This window comes from Ziziphus jujuba, chromosome 8, assembly GCF_031755915.1.
Source record: "Ziziphus jujuba cultivar Dongzao chromosome 8, ASM3175591v1".
Taxonomy (NCBI): Eukaryota; Viridiplantae; Streptophyta; class Magnoliopsida; order Rosales; family Rhamnaceae; genus Ziziphus; species Ziziphus jujuba.
In genome coordinates, this window is record NC_083386.1 from 26,935,675 (window position 1) to 26,952,297 (window position 16,623).

Sequence of the window (16,623 nt, forward strand, 5' to 3'; positions counted from 1 at the left end):
CGGTGCTCGGGACACTGGGTATCGGAGGGCATCACTGGTATATGGTGTGGTGCATCAAGTATAAATTTTCAGATAGAAATTTCAAACCCCAAAGTGTTCAAAAATTATTTATTATATTTTATTACATTTTATTTATATTTTGGGTATTTATCTATTGTTTATTAAATTAATTGATCCTTTGGTTTTCGGAAAATACGAATATCAGGTTTTGTGAAAATGTTTTAAAAAGGGAACATTTCCAACGGAGTGAATAGTGAGGGTTTTGAGAGAAATTATTACTTTCAATTGTTTATTATTTATTTATCTATTTAATTGTTGGTATTAATTAAGTTCCTTTATTTGTTATATTATTAATATTAAAAGTGTTCAGTAGATAGGGTCACTCACTGAGATGATTAGCATCTCACGTTTTTAAATTTCGTTCCCCTAGGTCCAGGTTGAGAGACGTTAATTATCCAGGGCGAGCCCGACGTCTCAATTCATTGCCAAAAGTCCAAGAAGCATTTCTTCCCTTTTTCCTCTCCAACCTGTATTACTTCTTTATCTGTCATCGTATTAATTTCATATTTACTGGCATAATACTCTGTATATTGTATTGGACACTTAGTTGTTATTTATGCACTGATTTACTATTATTCTTTTGGAGTGGTGTAAATTTGTGGAATCAATTTGTAGTAACGTGGGAGGAATAAGGGGATGTATATAGAAGTGTGTTTTCAGTACAGGAAATTTGTGGTAAGTCCAACCCTTGGGGGGGTTCTGCCGGATTTTCCATTGGAAGGTACGGTAGGGTTTCCCTGGGATCAAGGCTTGTCTAGGGTTCCGGTAAGGAATTTTGGACGGGTCCTGACATGTTGCCTACGAGTCCAGGGGATTGGACGGCCAATCTAGGCAACCATCTTGGACTGTATTGGTAGCAAAGTATCAGCGATAGCTGGAATCATGGATCACGCAGCATATTAGAGAATATCGTTCATATCTCCGATGCGTGTGTATATTTTATAATATGATTTTAGTTTTAAAATATTATTTTACCTTATATTATCTTATTTATTTAGAATCTGGTTTTCTAATATTATTATTATGAATACGGTAATTGCTATTATTATTTATTATGATTATTTTAGCAGCAATTTCATTAATTATTATAATTATCATGGTTGCCACCATTTTATTATTGGTATTTTGTGATTCTTATTGTTATTAATGTTGTTATTATGATTATAATAATAATAATAATAATTATTATTATTATTATTATTATTATTCTTATTACTTTTATTGGTATTATTATAATTTATTGTTATCTTTATTATTATTATTATTATTATTATTATTATTATTTTTGGTATTATACGGAAACCTTTGGGCAAGTGTATAAGCCTTCGGGCAAGTGGATAAGCTTACGAGCAAGGGTGGAAACCTACGGGCAAGTTATGGTATTATTGTTATTAATATTGCTATTATTAATATTGTCCTATTTTTTCCTGCTTACGTTATGAATTGGAACTTTGTAAAATGATATTAATATGTAGTATGCTACTAAGTGGGTGGTGGGGGTGGATGTGAATGTTTAAAAGTATATTTTGGTTATTTATTTAGTAAAATTGTTCCTATTGCATATACATGTGTGTTATACGAATTGTTATCGAGGTGCCGCCATTGTGGAAATTATTATAGTAAGGTGGGAGGGATAAGGTGGTACCATATAGAAGTGAGGTTTTGTGCAGGTAAAGTTTGGGCATATTCTACCTTTGGGGGAGATGCTGCCGGATTTTCCATAGGACGGTCCGGTAGGGTTTCCCTGGGATCAGAATTTGTCTAAGGTTCCGGGAAGGGATTTTGGATAGGTCCTGACAAGAGTCCCTTCATTGCCATTTTGATCCCTATAGACGGCTATGCCACCACCATCATCAGCCTCTGAGATTTGGATTAAAGTCGAGGATAGGATCAGGCAAGCCAGTAAAAGGAGTTTGGCTTGAAGACAGATAGGGATCCTTAATTATAGTGCTTGCCAAGGCAGCTAGCCCCAGCCAATGGTGTAACACCCCGTCCCAAATCGCACCGGAATCCGTGCACGTTGATCGAGGTTGACCGTTGACCGTTGACCGAAGAGGGTCAAAAGTTGACTTTTAGACTCGGTGGGAATTTCAAGATGACTAGGGCACCGTGGCGAAGTGCACGATGCCACGAGTTCGTAGACTGGTAGCACGTCGAAAACGGAGCTACGGTTTGAAAGTTATGGACGAAACAAGTTGCGGTCCAAACTGTCCAAGGGGTGCCGGAGTTGACTTTTTTTTTTATGGGGAATTGAGCTTTGACTCATGCATGGTTGTGAAGTGCTCGTCGATACGAGTTCACAGACTAGCGGCACGCTCAAAACGGACATCCGGTTAAAAAGTTATGGACGTTTGAAGTTTACCGGATACCGTATTATTTTAATATTTTTTTTGGGTCGGTGAACAGTGAAACGCCACGTGTCAGTTTCTGATTGGTCCACGTGGCATGAACAGTGTCACGCAGGGTTTTAATTTTGAAAAACTCTCGGGGAAGAGAGAGAAAGAGAGAGAAGAGAGAGAAAGAGAGAGAGGAGAGAGAAAGAGAGAGAGAGGACCCGCCGGCCGCCGGCCATTTTCACGTTTTTCCGGCCTAGTTACTGTACACGCGCCGGCCAGCCAGATTGCCCACCTCATTTCCGGCAAAACCTCCAAATTTCACGGCGAACGGCCGCCGGACGCGCCCGGATCGGACGTCCGAAGTTTGGCGGCGATTTTTCCCCTCCACCGCCGGCCACCGCGAATCGGCACTATTCCGGCCTATGTACAGTACACGCGCCATACACCCAGCATCCTCTCCTCAAGTCCGGCCTACCCACCAAAAATCACGGCCATCGGACCACCGACGCGCCGGGATCGGAGCGTTTTCCGGCGAGGGGTCGAAAATCTTCAAACGGTGATTTCTCCGCCGTCCGACCTCCGTTTTGCTCACCGTCGGTCCCGTTGGATTGCTCTCCTCACGATCTACAAATCTGCAAAATTTCACAGCAAACGGCCACCGTCGGAAATTACTGTTCCGGCGACGGTTGCCGGTGACGTGGCGGCCGCCGGAAATCACTGTTCCGGCGAGTACCCCGAAAATTCCGGCCAGCTCCAGTCCGCAGTGTTCGACCTCCTGAACCCAAATCCGACTTCCGTTTCCACCAATTCGCGACGGTTTGGGAGAATTGCGGAGCCGAAACCCGAAAAGCTTCCCGATAAAATTCCGACCCCGTCGGGTACGATCATCGGAAATTAAGACCGGATCTGTGATTAGCATCACTCGAGCTTCGATTCGGTATATAATTCGTAAATTTTAGTTATCGTTTGGTGTTCGCTCCCCGGGTACCCATTTAGGGATTACCCGAATAAAATATTAATATTTGTGGTTTTGGTACTGTGGATGTTTTAGGTGCACGTGCAAGTAGCGGAGTCAATCCTACGGAGGATCTTGATTGAGATACGTGCACAAGGTGAGTGACCCACCTTCAAATTAATTTTGGGAATTTAATTGGTGAATATATAATGTGTGATTTAAATATTTGGAATTTAATTTCTATGTGCCAAATATTTATTTGAATTATTGTGGAATTATTTGTGAATTTATCGGATTTAAGAAAATGTGTATTTCATCAATTTATGCCATGTGGAATTATTTTATGGTTTTGAGGATTTTGAAATTGGTGTGGTTTTAATGGTAAATTGGGCACGATTCGATTTTCAAATATTTCAAGGAAAATATTTGGTTATGTTGGTGATTTCAATTTTTATGAAATATGCCCATAAAATATTATGGGATTTGATTATGATATTTCGAGAAATTATTTATGCTTGGAAAAAATGTGGATATTTGAATTGATGGATTTGGGAGTTGGTGGATTTGAAAATCATGGAATTTATGGCATTGATTACAAAGAAATTGTGGGAAAATTCCCGGTTCAAGCGGATGGATTATGCCCGCTATGCTTATGAAAAATGTGAAATTTGTTTTATAATTTAAATTGTGGATTTTATGATTTTTAGATGCACCGTGCACGTACTGGTGTTCTGATTATGTGATATGGTATATGTGATATGGTTAGTGTGCACACGGTTGTGATTAGCGCGCAGGTGGGTGTGATTAGCGCGCAGGTGATGTGATTAGCGCGCAGGTGGGTGTGAGTAGCGCGCGGTTGATATTATGAGGGTGTCCTGTGGATGCCATCGGAGAGGGCGGCCACCCCCCTTTGGCCGGGACACCAGGTTAGCAGCGGCGCTGTGGGACGCCACGCGACCGTATGCCGGTTTCTCTCTATAACCTCCTGTCTGGCGGTACCTTGGGACGCTGGGTACTGTTGGCGCCACTGGTATATAGTGGGTGCATCAAATGATTTTCAGAACTGTGTTTTAAAAATAAAATGTTTGGAAACTGAATTGGAATTAAAAATATAATTGTTACCGCTTCTGGTATTTAATTGATGTCTTGGTTTTCGGGGCATATGGATAAAGGGTTTTTGTGAAATTGTTTTAAAAGGGGAACCTTTCCAACTGAGAGAATTGTAAGGGTTTTGAGAGAAAATATTATTATTTCCAAATAATTATTATTTATACTTATTACTGTGATAATATATGGTATAGTAGTAGGGTCGCTCACTGAGATGATTAGCATCTCACACTCTTAAATTCCGTTCCTCTAGGTACCAGGTTGTCGGTGTTCACTCGGAGCGGACTTGATCTTCCTCGCTGTTTTAGTTCGGCAGTACCCTGTTATTCTTTTATTGCAGTTGTAATATTTCTTTCACTCTTGTTGTATTTATTTTGCACTGGATTACTGTATTTATTTTTTTTAAGTACTGCAATTTGTGGAACCAATTTGTAGTTTGTGGGAGGAATAAGGGGATATTTTTGAAGTGTGTTTTCAGTGCAGGTAAATTTGTGGTAAGTAAATCCCTTAGGGGAGGTGCTGCCGGATTTTCCGTTGGAAGGTTCGGTGGTATTTCCCTGGGATCAGGGCTGTCTAGGGTTCCGGGGAAGGAATTCTGGACGGGTCCTGACAAATGGGGCCCATGCTGGTTTTTTGGATTTTTACTTATGATTCAACATTTTAATTTTTTTCAATAAATTTATATAAATTGCCCACACCACATTGATTTCCCAACAAGTGTTTATTTGGTATTTTCTTTTTATTATTTCTTTTTTACTTCATACCATATATCTCTTAACGGGATGTTTAGGAAGTGTCAAAGTTGAAAGGGAAATTGATTCCCAGGAATTAATTCTCTAGGATTTAGTTTTCTAAGAATTATTTTTTCTATTGATCTATTTGGTGAGTAATGGAAAAGTTAGGGTTGATAAGTAATTAAATTTAATATTATATAATAAAGTAAGAGTAAATACATATTTTAAAAAAAAATTTTAAAATTATTTTCTATGAGATTTTCGAAATGACATATATATATATATAAGAACAACTTTTTTACATATTTTCTTATATTGGTGGGAATCTAATTCTCTGGGTCAATACTTTTCCACTTCACAGTAAGTATTCAAACAAAAAAAAGTTATCACTATTCCGAAGAAATTATATTCTCACTAACTTTACATTTATCCAAATATGCCGTAAATACTAAATTTTTAAAGAATCTCAAATTCCTAAAAATGACATTTTCTCTAATGGGATGTCCAAATATGAAAGAGCATATCCCAAATTCCTATAGACTGAAAGGCATTGATTAATTAAATTGAAAAGAATTGTAATTAACTCTTGGGTAACAAATTCCAATCCATAGTGCCTTCACCTCAAATTTCTATAATTCTACTTCTTCTTTTTTCCTCTTATTTTTTTTTTAATAGTAATCTATAATCATTCTTAAATTGTTTATTTTCATTATATCATGAATGAGAGTCCATCTATCTGAATATCTGATTCTTAGTTGGATCCTCTATAATTTTGTTTACTATGCACCGAGGTTATGGTATAGCACGATATCCACATGCTGGGAAAATGCATTCTCTTTTTCCAAAACCACTGCGGGAAAGTGTATGTCTAGAATTTATAAGTTAGTCAAAAATTAAGAAAGTAAAATGATACAAAACATGATGTTTAGGGGATAAATTCTCATCACCATATGTGATATTCTTTATCTTTTTTGTCTTTTCCGATCGATTTAGTCAGAAGGACGTGACCTCTACTTTGTTTGTATTGCTAGAAAATGTTCTATTTCTACCTCGCATGGTAACATATTTATTTTATGAATTCACACCGAAACATACTGGTACTTATTATTTTTGGTCAACATATTAATAATTAATATTCAGAACTTAATTTACACTTTTTCTGGCCCATTCATTCGTAAGGGACCACTCTTAAATTTTCTTAAGTAATTTAACATTTTGTGCATTAATGAGAGGTTTTTCACAATTATACATATGGGGCACGTGGCCCCCACAATTTTTTTCGCCCTTTAGTTTCTTTTATAGTTTAGTTTCGATACTTATTTTGATATATTTATTTAATATTTCTAGCATTATTCTGAATATATATATATCTTCTGTTGAATAACAAATAGAATTTTACCAAATTTATAAGTCCAAATTTATAAATAAAGTAGATGGTTTTCTTTTCTTGGAGTGCTCTCCTATTATATATATATATATATATGTGGAAAGTGCTACCGGTACCCTCTATATTTTAAGCTATTTGTAAAATCAATTATCCCTTATAATATCTCTTATCTAATTTTAATGATTAAAAGAAATCTCTTATCTAATTTAGATAATATAAATAATGCAACGTTTAAATAGTAACAGGGGAAGAATTTAAATAAAAAAAATCAACAAACATTTAATTATTTTCCGCACTATTATTCCTTTGAAGTAGAAAAATAAACATATTCCACCAAATTTTTGTTTAAACCGGAAAGATAATAGCACTCAATTTATTTTTCATTTTTGTTTAAACCGGAAAGATAATAGCACCCAATTTATTTAGTACGTACTACATACATATAACTATTTCAGGGTACAAGTCACTCCTTCATACATATAAAAGTTGGTAATGCTGGATTATTATTCATACTTTTCTCATAGACGGTAATAGCAGATTTTCCAAATTGATCACATAAGGAAGAATAATGGAACTGTATCCGCTGAGACCATCATAGTACCTGGACCATAACATCACACCTCCATACTTGGACGTGTTTTTTATAACCGGAAGAACTTGATCGATCAGCACATCAGGCGGGATGTACCCGCTTCCGGCAGCATCGGCGGACGCGGGTAACCCCAGAAATAGCTTCCCTGCCTTAAGAGACGAAGTCCATACACTCCATGAGTTTAAAAGTAGATCGACACCAGCATCAGCACTATACTGGCATGGAGGATTATTATAGAACTGAACCCAGACGAAGTCGAAAAGCCCCGTGTCAATGGCTGTCCCAAGATAATAATCAGGATAAGGACACTGAGGAGCTGCTGATAGATAGTAAGTTTTTGTTGATTGTTGATTATATAATTCCTTCAAGTCAGCTGCAAGATTGTCATAATATAGATTGGATCCACCCTCAATATCGAAATCCACACCGTCTAAAACGGCATCGCCAAAAGGACGTGTAGCAGATGAGTCAGTACCACCCAGATAGGAATTCCAGATCTGGTCTGCAACATTTTTGGCATCCTCAGCAGATGATAGAGAATAGCTTCCAACAGCTCCTCCAATAGAGAGGAGGACCTTAATACCTAGGCTCTGACAAGTCTTTATCTCTTCCCCGAACTTGGTGCAAGTATTTGACGGTGGGTCGCAGTGACCTGCAAGGTTGAGTACCAGGTCTCGGCCATTGCCAAATTGGATAAGAAAAGCTATGTTTATGTAAGAATAGAGGCCAGTATTACAGGCTTCGGCTAGAGTTCCTTCGTTGCCGTTTTGACCCCAGTAGGTGGCTATTCCACCATCAGCCTCAGAGATTTGTAGTAAGGCCGAGCTTAGGAGGCAAACCAGCAGAAGAAGTTTGGCTTGAAGAGCCATTTTTTATGAATATGGACTCTGGAACAAACTATCTTGTGGTGTTTGTGTGATCGATAGATGGGGATATGTTGTTTGCCAATGGTTTAGCACCCTCTTATAGAGAGGTCTTAGGAGTGCTAAAATTGTAATATTATACAACTTAAGTGTTAATGAGAAGGAACACAACTAAAATGAGAGGTAAAATGGAAGCTGACGTGGTTCATGTATGTGGAGATTTTGGAAGAGTACAACGTATAAAATATATATATATATATATATATATAAAATGCTTAAATTGTTTGAAGTTGATAACGTATTTGTAAAGATTTCTGTGGTCCTTAATTATTGTACGAAGAATATGAATTTGATATTATCTTCAACAGCATATTGTAAGGAAATATTATTTAATTGTAGTACAGTACTGTTAATAAGGGGGACCACATGCACCTAAAACTGACAAAAATGGAGATCGCGCGGCCCTCGTGTTTCTCCTGATAAACCCATCATCCATATCCACATGGATGTGGAGATTTGAGAAAGACTACAAAGTCATTAGATAAAACACATGCTTAAATAAACGTGGGACTTCTTAATTACTGTACTATTAATAATATTTGATATCTCTAACAGCATATACTATGGAAATTCCTAATTCTATACTTTTAATTAATTAATCACTTCTAAAGTATTGCCTATGTTTCATACCTACCCTTTTATCTGTTTCTCTTCTTTCTTTTTCAATCTTCCATCATTATTTCATACGTACCCTTTTATCTCTTTCTCTTCTTCCTTTTGCAACCTTCCATCACTATTTCTCTACCTCCTTAATTCTCTTCAATACAGTATATTTAAAGATTAATTGCATTTTAATATTCCGTATTTTGCTAAATATTAGATCTTCAAGTTTAAAACATTCTACATCAAATCTTCAGTTTATAATTTATTTCACATTAATACAATTTCTATATTAATTTTTAAATTGACTAATAAAAAGTTAAAAATTGAGAAAACTAATTAATTTTTTTAATTTACTAACAATATGATAAAAAAATTTGATTAATTAGTTAATGAAAAAACTAATCAATTTTTTGCTAGTCAATCTATGAATCAATTTGAGAATTAAACTAATTTTAACAAATTTTAGAGGATCTAATGTAAAACATTTTAAATTTAAAGATACCAAAATATATAATACAAAAGTGCATTTAACTTTAGATGTAATTACAAAACTCGAGATGCATTATGGCATCTATAGTGGTTGTGGGAAATTCAGCTCTAGTTATGGAAGCTCATGCATTTTGCATGGGCTCTTGACAGTGAAGAGTTTGGGAATCATGCTGTCTTCATAGGATCAGATTGTCTTGATTTGGTTAATGATATTAATTACTTGTGATATTATTAATTCTTAATTATATATGTTTATAGAGGATATGATACAATGAATCATATATTCATAATCGAATAATTTATATACGTATATATACCTTTACAAATGATAAGAGAATTTTATATTTCACAATCACATGTTGGCGCTGATTCTTTATTAATTAGCTAATTCTTCTTCCCATGAGTTTTATACTAGTTTCCTTACTCAAGGTTAATTTAAGTTTGACTGGTCAAGTTAGGAATAGGCAAGCGACACCAAGTTTGGTTAGAAGAGCTATTTTATGAATAGGATCGCTCAAACTATTTGTGTTGTTTGTTTATTTTTCTAAGGCTTCGCAGAGCACCCTTTTATAGCGATGCTTTGACGGTGTCAAAATTGCAACATTATCCAACTTCAGTGTTAATGAAAAAGGAACACAACTAAAACGAGGGGTAAAAATGCCCAATGAAGGTTGACGTACGCTCATGCACCTAGAGAGAGAGGACAAAACGGATAATAAAAAAAAGAAAAGAAAAAAGGAACACATGCTTAAATCGTTTGAAGTTGATAAAGATATAAAATGTTACATTTGGCCCTTAATTATTATCCTATGAATATTAATTTATGATATCTTTAACAGGATGCATATACTTAGGTTAAATATTTTATTGAATTGTAGTACCATAACGTTAATGAGAAGGAACGCACGCAGCAGCTAAATCGAGGGCAGAAATGGAGGTCCTCAGTCGTGTTCCTTCCTGGTCATCATCCATATCCATATGGATGTGGAGATTGAGGAAGGCTACAATGGATAAAATAGAAGACATGCTCAAATCGTGGGACGTTTTAATTAAAGTACTAATAATATTTAATATCTTTAACAGCATATACGATATATGATAATTATGTAGTACTAATTAGTAATTGTAGGTTTGATTTAGAAGCAAAAACTCTCTAGTTGTAATGAGTTTAGTGCTGACAATAATAATAATAATAATAATTAATTACCTATAAACTACTGCCTGTGTTTCTTTATTCAGCTCTACTGATGGAAGCTCATGCTATCTTTTTGCAAGGATTTTTGACAATGAAGAGTTTGGGAATCACACTGTCTTCATAAAATCATATTGTCTTAATTTAGTAAATGATATTACTCGTAATATTGTCGAGTCATATAAGTGTTTTATGGATAATACGATACAACAAATCATATTCATAATAATTTATATACATATATATGCATTACAAATGAGTAAGCTTTATACTTTACAATCACATGTTGGCATCTTTCTCTGTTAATTAGCCAACACTCCTTCCAATGAATTTTATATTAGTTTCCTCGGCTTGTGGTTAATTTTAGTTTGACTGGTCAGGATAGTGGACTTTTAGAGTTTATCTTGTAACACCCCGTCCCAAAGTACAATGAAAATTTTCCAACTTTGACCGTTAACCGTTGACTTTGACTTTGATCGTTGACCAGGGAGTCAAAAGTTGACTTTTTGTTCCGGTTGGAATTCTAGGTTGACTGAGGCACCGTTACGAAGTACACGTTAGCACGAGTTCGTAGACTAGTAGCACGTTGAAAACGAAGCTACGGTTTGAAAGTTATGAGCAAAACAAGTTGAGGTCCAAACTATCCAAGGGGTGCCGGAGTTGACTTTTTATTCATGCAAAGTTGAGCTTTGAATCATGCATGGTTGTGAAGTATTAGTCGATACGAGTCCGTAGACTAGTGGCACGTTCGATTTGGACATGTGGTTTGAAAGTTATGGACCTGTAAAGTTTTTCAAATACTGTATTATTTTAATATTATTTTTTAAACGTGTAACGATGTGCCACGTGTGACTTAATAAATGTGACCATGTGTCACCATGTTGAGATGCCACATGTCAACCATGCTTAATACCCTAGTATTTTATTATTGTTATTTGTTTTAATAATATTATTTCTAATATTATTTAATTAAATTATTTTGTTTTCTTTTATTTCTTTTTCTTTTCTTTTTTTTTCTTTTCCCCACATGGGGAAAAAGGGCACGGGCCTTCTTCTTCTTCTTCATTCTTCTTCTTTTCTTCTTCCTTTCATTTCCTTCTTCCTCTCGGACCGTCGCCGTTTCTTCATTTCCAGCCACCACCTTGCTACACGCGCCGGCCAGTGATGAGCGGAGGGAGGAGGAGAGCTCGGCCGCAAAATTTCACGGTCACCGGCTCCAGACGCGCCCAGATCGGGCTGGAGAAGTCGCCGATCGGAAAATTTCTCTCTCCTCTTTTCTTGTGTTTTATGGCCAACCCAGTCCAAATTAAACCTCTTTCCCCTTTATTTTGGGTCCTCTGAGTTCAAATATGGCCTCCAATTTTCAAAATTCGAAGCGGTTTGCAAGATACGAGGAATTGAATCTCGGTCGAATCTTTCCGGCCACCTCCAGTCGAATTGAACTCAATGGAGATCGGTAATATGATCCTCATCTCACAAGCTTTCCATAGACATATAATTTGTCAATTTTGGATAACGTTTGTGTTTGACCCCCCGGGTACCGGGTATTATTTATCTGAATAAAATATTAATTTATTTGACTGTGTGTGAATTGTGTTCTAGGAGCACGGCTGAGTCGTGGGATTGATCCCTTGGAGGATCTTAGATTAATTGCGTGCTCCAGGTGAGTGACACACCTTGAAAACTATTTTGGGCAATTAATTATATTTATGCTATGTTAATTTGATATCTAGAATTTGTGTTCATGTGGTAGAATTTAAATATAATCGGGAAAAAATATTATTTTATATATATAGTTATTTACCCATTGATGCTAAACGGAATTTTGGGTCATTAAGAAATTCCTGATTATTATTATTTTATTGTGATTTACTTGTATTTATTACACATGAGCAAGTAATTTCAGTAATTCATTGTGTTTGGATTTTACATTATTTTGGGCATAATTGGTTTAAATATTTTAAGAAAAATATTTGTTTAATTTGGTGGTTTAATTTTTATAATTATGCCTGTGGTATATTATTTGTTGAACCTCGTATTACGAGAAAAATTATTATTTTATTGGTTATCGATGTTTTCGTACCGGGTTGTTAAATGAAAATATATGGGATGCTAAATGTGAAATTTGGTATATTTTCCACGGTAATTTTGGAAAACGGTACGGTTATAATTAATTTAGTAATTATTTTAGATACACTCATACAATATTGGTGTTCTGGTATATATGTGGTTTAGCGCGCAAGTATTATCTCTCCCGTGAGTTGCCATTGAACCGAGGGCAGGCAAGTCTTATATATTGCGCATCAGCCGCCTCCCTCCTTGGCTGGGATGACGGTTTCAACAGCGGTACTGTCGGGACGCCGAAGTGCCATTTGCAAGTTTCTCTCTTTAATCTCCCCGCCAGTCGGTGCTTGGGACACTGGGTATCGAAGGGCATCACTGGTATATGGTGTGGTGCATCAAATGTAAATTTTCAGATAAAATTTCAAATCCCAAAGTGTTCAAAAATTATTTATCATATTTCATTACATTTTATTTATATTTGGGGTATTTATTTATTTGTTGTTTATTAAATTATTTGATCCCTTGATTTTCGGGAAATACGAATAGCGGGTTTTGTGAAAATGTTTTAAAAGAAGAACATTTCCAACGGAGTGAATAGTGAGAGTTTTGAGAGAAAGTATTACATTCAAATGTTTATTTATTTATTTATTTAATTGTTCGGTATTGATTAATTAAATCCCTTTATTTGGTATATCATTAATATTAAAGGTGTTCAGTAGATAGGGTCACTCACTGAGATGATTAGCATCTCACGTTTTAAATTCCGTTCCCCTAGGTTCAGGTTGGGAGATGTTGATTGTCCGGGGCGAGCCCAACGTCTCAATTCGTTGCCAAAAGTCCAAGAAGTATTTCTTCCCTTTTCCTCTCCATCTTGTACTGTTTCATCTGTCATTCTATTAATTTCACATCTAATTGTATAATGCTCTGTATACTGTATTGGACGTGTAGTTATTATTTATGCACTGAGTTGCTGTTATTCTTTGAAGTGCTGTAAATTTGTGGAAACAAATTGTAGTAACATGGGAGGAATAGGGGGATGTATATAGAAGTGTGTTTTCAGTGCAGGTAACTTTTGGTAAGTCCTACCCTTAGGGGAGGTGTTGCCGGATTTTCCGTTGGAAGGTTCGGTGGTATTTCCCTGGGATCAGGGCTTGTCTAGGGTTCTGGGAAGGAATTCTGGACGGATCCTGACAATTTTGTACGACATATCTTGGTTTACTGCCCAAATTATAAAGTAAAATACAATTTATTTTGTTGAAATTCAAGATGAAGAAAGAATTACAAACATTTATACAGAAGCACATGAAACTCATGAATATACAGATAACATTTATCGACACACCTTTACCCTCTTTTCCATGAAAGAGGGTTTATCATGTTTTTCCGTCATTAATAAAATACTAAATCTATATAACATGTTAATTATTAAAAAACAAAAGTTTTTTAACATATGAAAGTGTATACATTAAAGATATGAATAAATGAAGTATATTATTACATTAATTGGAGTTCAAAAACCGATAATCATAAGCCAATCTTGGCCCTTACAGTTCAAGAAATTGATAGTAGATTTGTTGGCTAATTGTTGTCGTCCGAAATGAAGAAGGCGTGGTTAGGTACCTCTTAACACCGGAAGAAACACATTTTTAAATTATATAATATTTTTTATTAAATATTTAGTACTTGTTAACATTATTCAATATTGAATTTTCTGAATATAATTATTTTTATAATTTTTTTCTTACTAATCATTCAATAATACAGTTTTATGCTTATTTAAAAATATTTATTATGATATGTTCAAAATATTTTTGCTATAATATATTTTTATTTTTAAAAAAATAAATTTTATAATTGAGTTTAATAAATTAATGAATTGTTTTAGGAGTTATATGAAAATTTAATTAACGAATTTGAATTTACATATTTTAACACAAAAAGTTAACTGGTCAAACTTGGATGAAGAAATTTTAACTTGGATACAATATAGTAAGGCACTTTGCTATCAATTGATTGCGGAAAACTTCTGGTACAAGCGCATTTAATTTTCTTGTTAATTAGTTGGGAAATTACATGCCTAGAGTAGGATTAGATTGTCCTACCTTGGTTCATGATACCTTCTTGATATTTTGCCATTGTACTTTTATTTTTTTTGGGAATCAATATAAGCAATATATTTGTGAATAGAAAATCACGTACATATCCTATCTAATTTTAATGAGTAATTCGATGTTCAAATAATAGCTGAGGGAGAATTTAAATAGAAGGAGAAAATGAAATAAATATTAAAGTAATTCCAGCACATTTATTCCATAAAAGTGGAAAAATAAATATTTCCCACAAATTTTAATTTAAACAAGAGTGATAGTAGTGCCCAATTTATTTAATATTAGTGGATATAAGATTATCCCAGGGTACAAGTCACTTTTTCCATACATCGACGGTAATTATGACGGATTATTCATACTGATACATTCTCATAGTTGGTAACTGCTGATTGTTTTTCAACTTAACAAAGTCAATAATAGCGAAACTGTAATTACTCAGACGATCGTAATACCTGTTCCATACCATGATACCTCCATACTTGGGCGTCGCTTTTATCAGCGGAAGAATTTCATTGTTCAGAACATCAGCCGGGATGTACCCGGTCGAAGCAGCATCAATGGAGGCCGGTACCCCAAGAAACAGCTTCCCTGATCCCTTGAGTTTCGAAGTCCATGTATTCCATGCGCTTAAAAGACCCGCAGTACCAGTCACATTACTATACTCGCATGGAGAATTGTCATAGAACTGAACCCAAACATAGTCAAAAAGACCCGTGTCAAGGGCATTCTGAAGATAATAATCAGGATAAGGACACTGAGGAGCTGCTGATAAATAAACAGGTTTTATTCCCTGTTGGTTAATAGCCTTTAGGTAATATGCAAGATCTGCATCATATTTTGTGTTGGAACCGACTAAGTCAAAATCTACGCCGTCCAATACAGCATCGCCGAAAGGAAGTGTAGCAGTCGAGTAAGTACCACCCAGATAGGAATCCCATAACTGGTCTGCAACATGTTTGGCATCTTCAGGAGATGTTAGATTATAGTTTCCATTTTCTCCTCCAAGAGAGATGAAGATTTTGACACCATGCAGGACTTGACAAGTCTTTATTTGTTCGCCTATATGAGTGCAATCCGGCGGGGTGCAATGACCAGCAAGGTTGAGTACCAGATCATTGCCATCGCCAAATTGGGCAATTGAGGCTATGTTTATGTAAGAATAGAGTTTAGTTGCACAGGCTTCCCCTAGAGTTCCTTCGGTCTCATCGGAGTATTGACCCCAGTAGGTGGCTATGCCGCCATTAGCAGCTTCAGAGATTTGGGCCATTAAGGCCAAGGTTAGGATGAGGCAAACCACAGCAAGTTTGGCTTGTTGAACCATTTTTCTTTGAATACTATATTTTGTGGGTCTTTGTGTGATGAACGGTTATGGGAATTGGGATATGTTATTTGCCAAGGGATTGTCACCCTCTTATAAATGGATTTTGAGTGGCAAACTTGTAATATTATTGAATTGTAGTGTAGTATAATATTGATAAGAAAGAACACAATAAAAACGAGGGCAGAAATGGAGGTTCTCGTTGGTGGATCCAAGGATATGGAGATTGAGGGAGAAGGCTAGAAAGGGATAAAATAAAACCCCATGCTTAAATCATTAGACTTGATATGAATATAACAGATAAGATTGATCCTTAATATTATTGGACAATCAATAGTATTTAATATCCTCACATCATATACCATGCAAAATCCTAATTATCTACAGATTATTAATAACCGTATAAACTTGTGCTGATGTTCCCTATTTATCCCCTTTTTATTCATTTTGGCTTTTCTAGTTACTGAAGAAACAAAGTCATTCTACAGAGATAGATTGTTCTTATTTCTTACACATACTATTTTTTGGATAATTATTTCTTACACATGCTAAATGTACTAAACGTTGACATTTGATGTCTTTCTAAGAAATACTGTTGAAATTATCAAAATATTTATTAAACTTATTAATCAAATAATATAATAATATATAATTAATTTATTTTTTTAATTTATTTATCTATTTAAATATCTATTTTTTTATATTTAGATTATATAAATATACCAATTAAAAATATTTTGATATGTGTCATTTAA

General features: G+C 35.2%; 2 protein-coding genes across 2 annotated transcripts; both read right to left on the reverse strand.

The window, feature by feature from the left end:
- Positions 1 to 6,845: 6,845 nt before the first annotated feature.
- LOC125421276 (hevamine-A-like) lies at positions 6,846 to 8,119 on the reverse strand. Its single transcript, XM_048469641.2, has one exon. The coding sequence runs from the start codon at positions 8,038 to 8,040 to the stop codon at positions 7,087 to 7,089; it is 954 nt and encodes a 317-aa protein (XP_048325598.2). The 5' UTR covers positions 8,041 to 8,119; the 3' UTR covers positions 6,846 to 7,086.
- Positions 8,120 to 14,899: 6,780 nt separating this feature from the next.
- LOC125421616 (hevamine-A-like) lies at positions 14,900 to 15,871 on the reverse strand. The gene has a single exon (XM_048470850.2). It carries the CDS (start codon positions 15,869 to 15,871, stop codon positions 14,900 to 14,902), a length of 972 nt encoding a protein of 323 aa, XP_048326807.2.
- Positions 15,872 to 16,623: the final 752 nt, after the last annotated feature.

Bases quoted from the DNA above. Each gene is read 5' to 3' on its own strand.
- LOC125421616 (XM_048470850.2), bottom strand. From the start codon at position 15,871: ATGGTTCAACAAGCCAAACTTGCTGTGGTTTGCCTCATCCTAACCTTG.
- LOC125421276 (XM_048469641.2), bottom strand. From the start codon at position 8,040: ATGGCTCTTCAAGCCAAACTTCTTCTGCTGGTTTGCCTCCTAAGCTCG.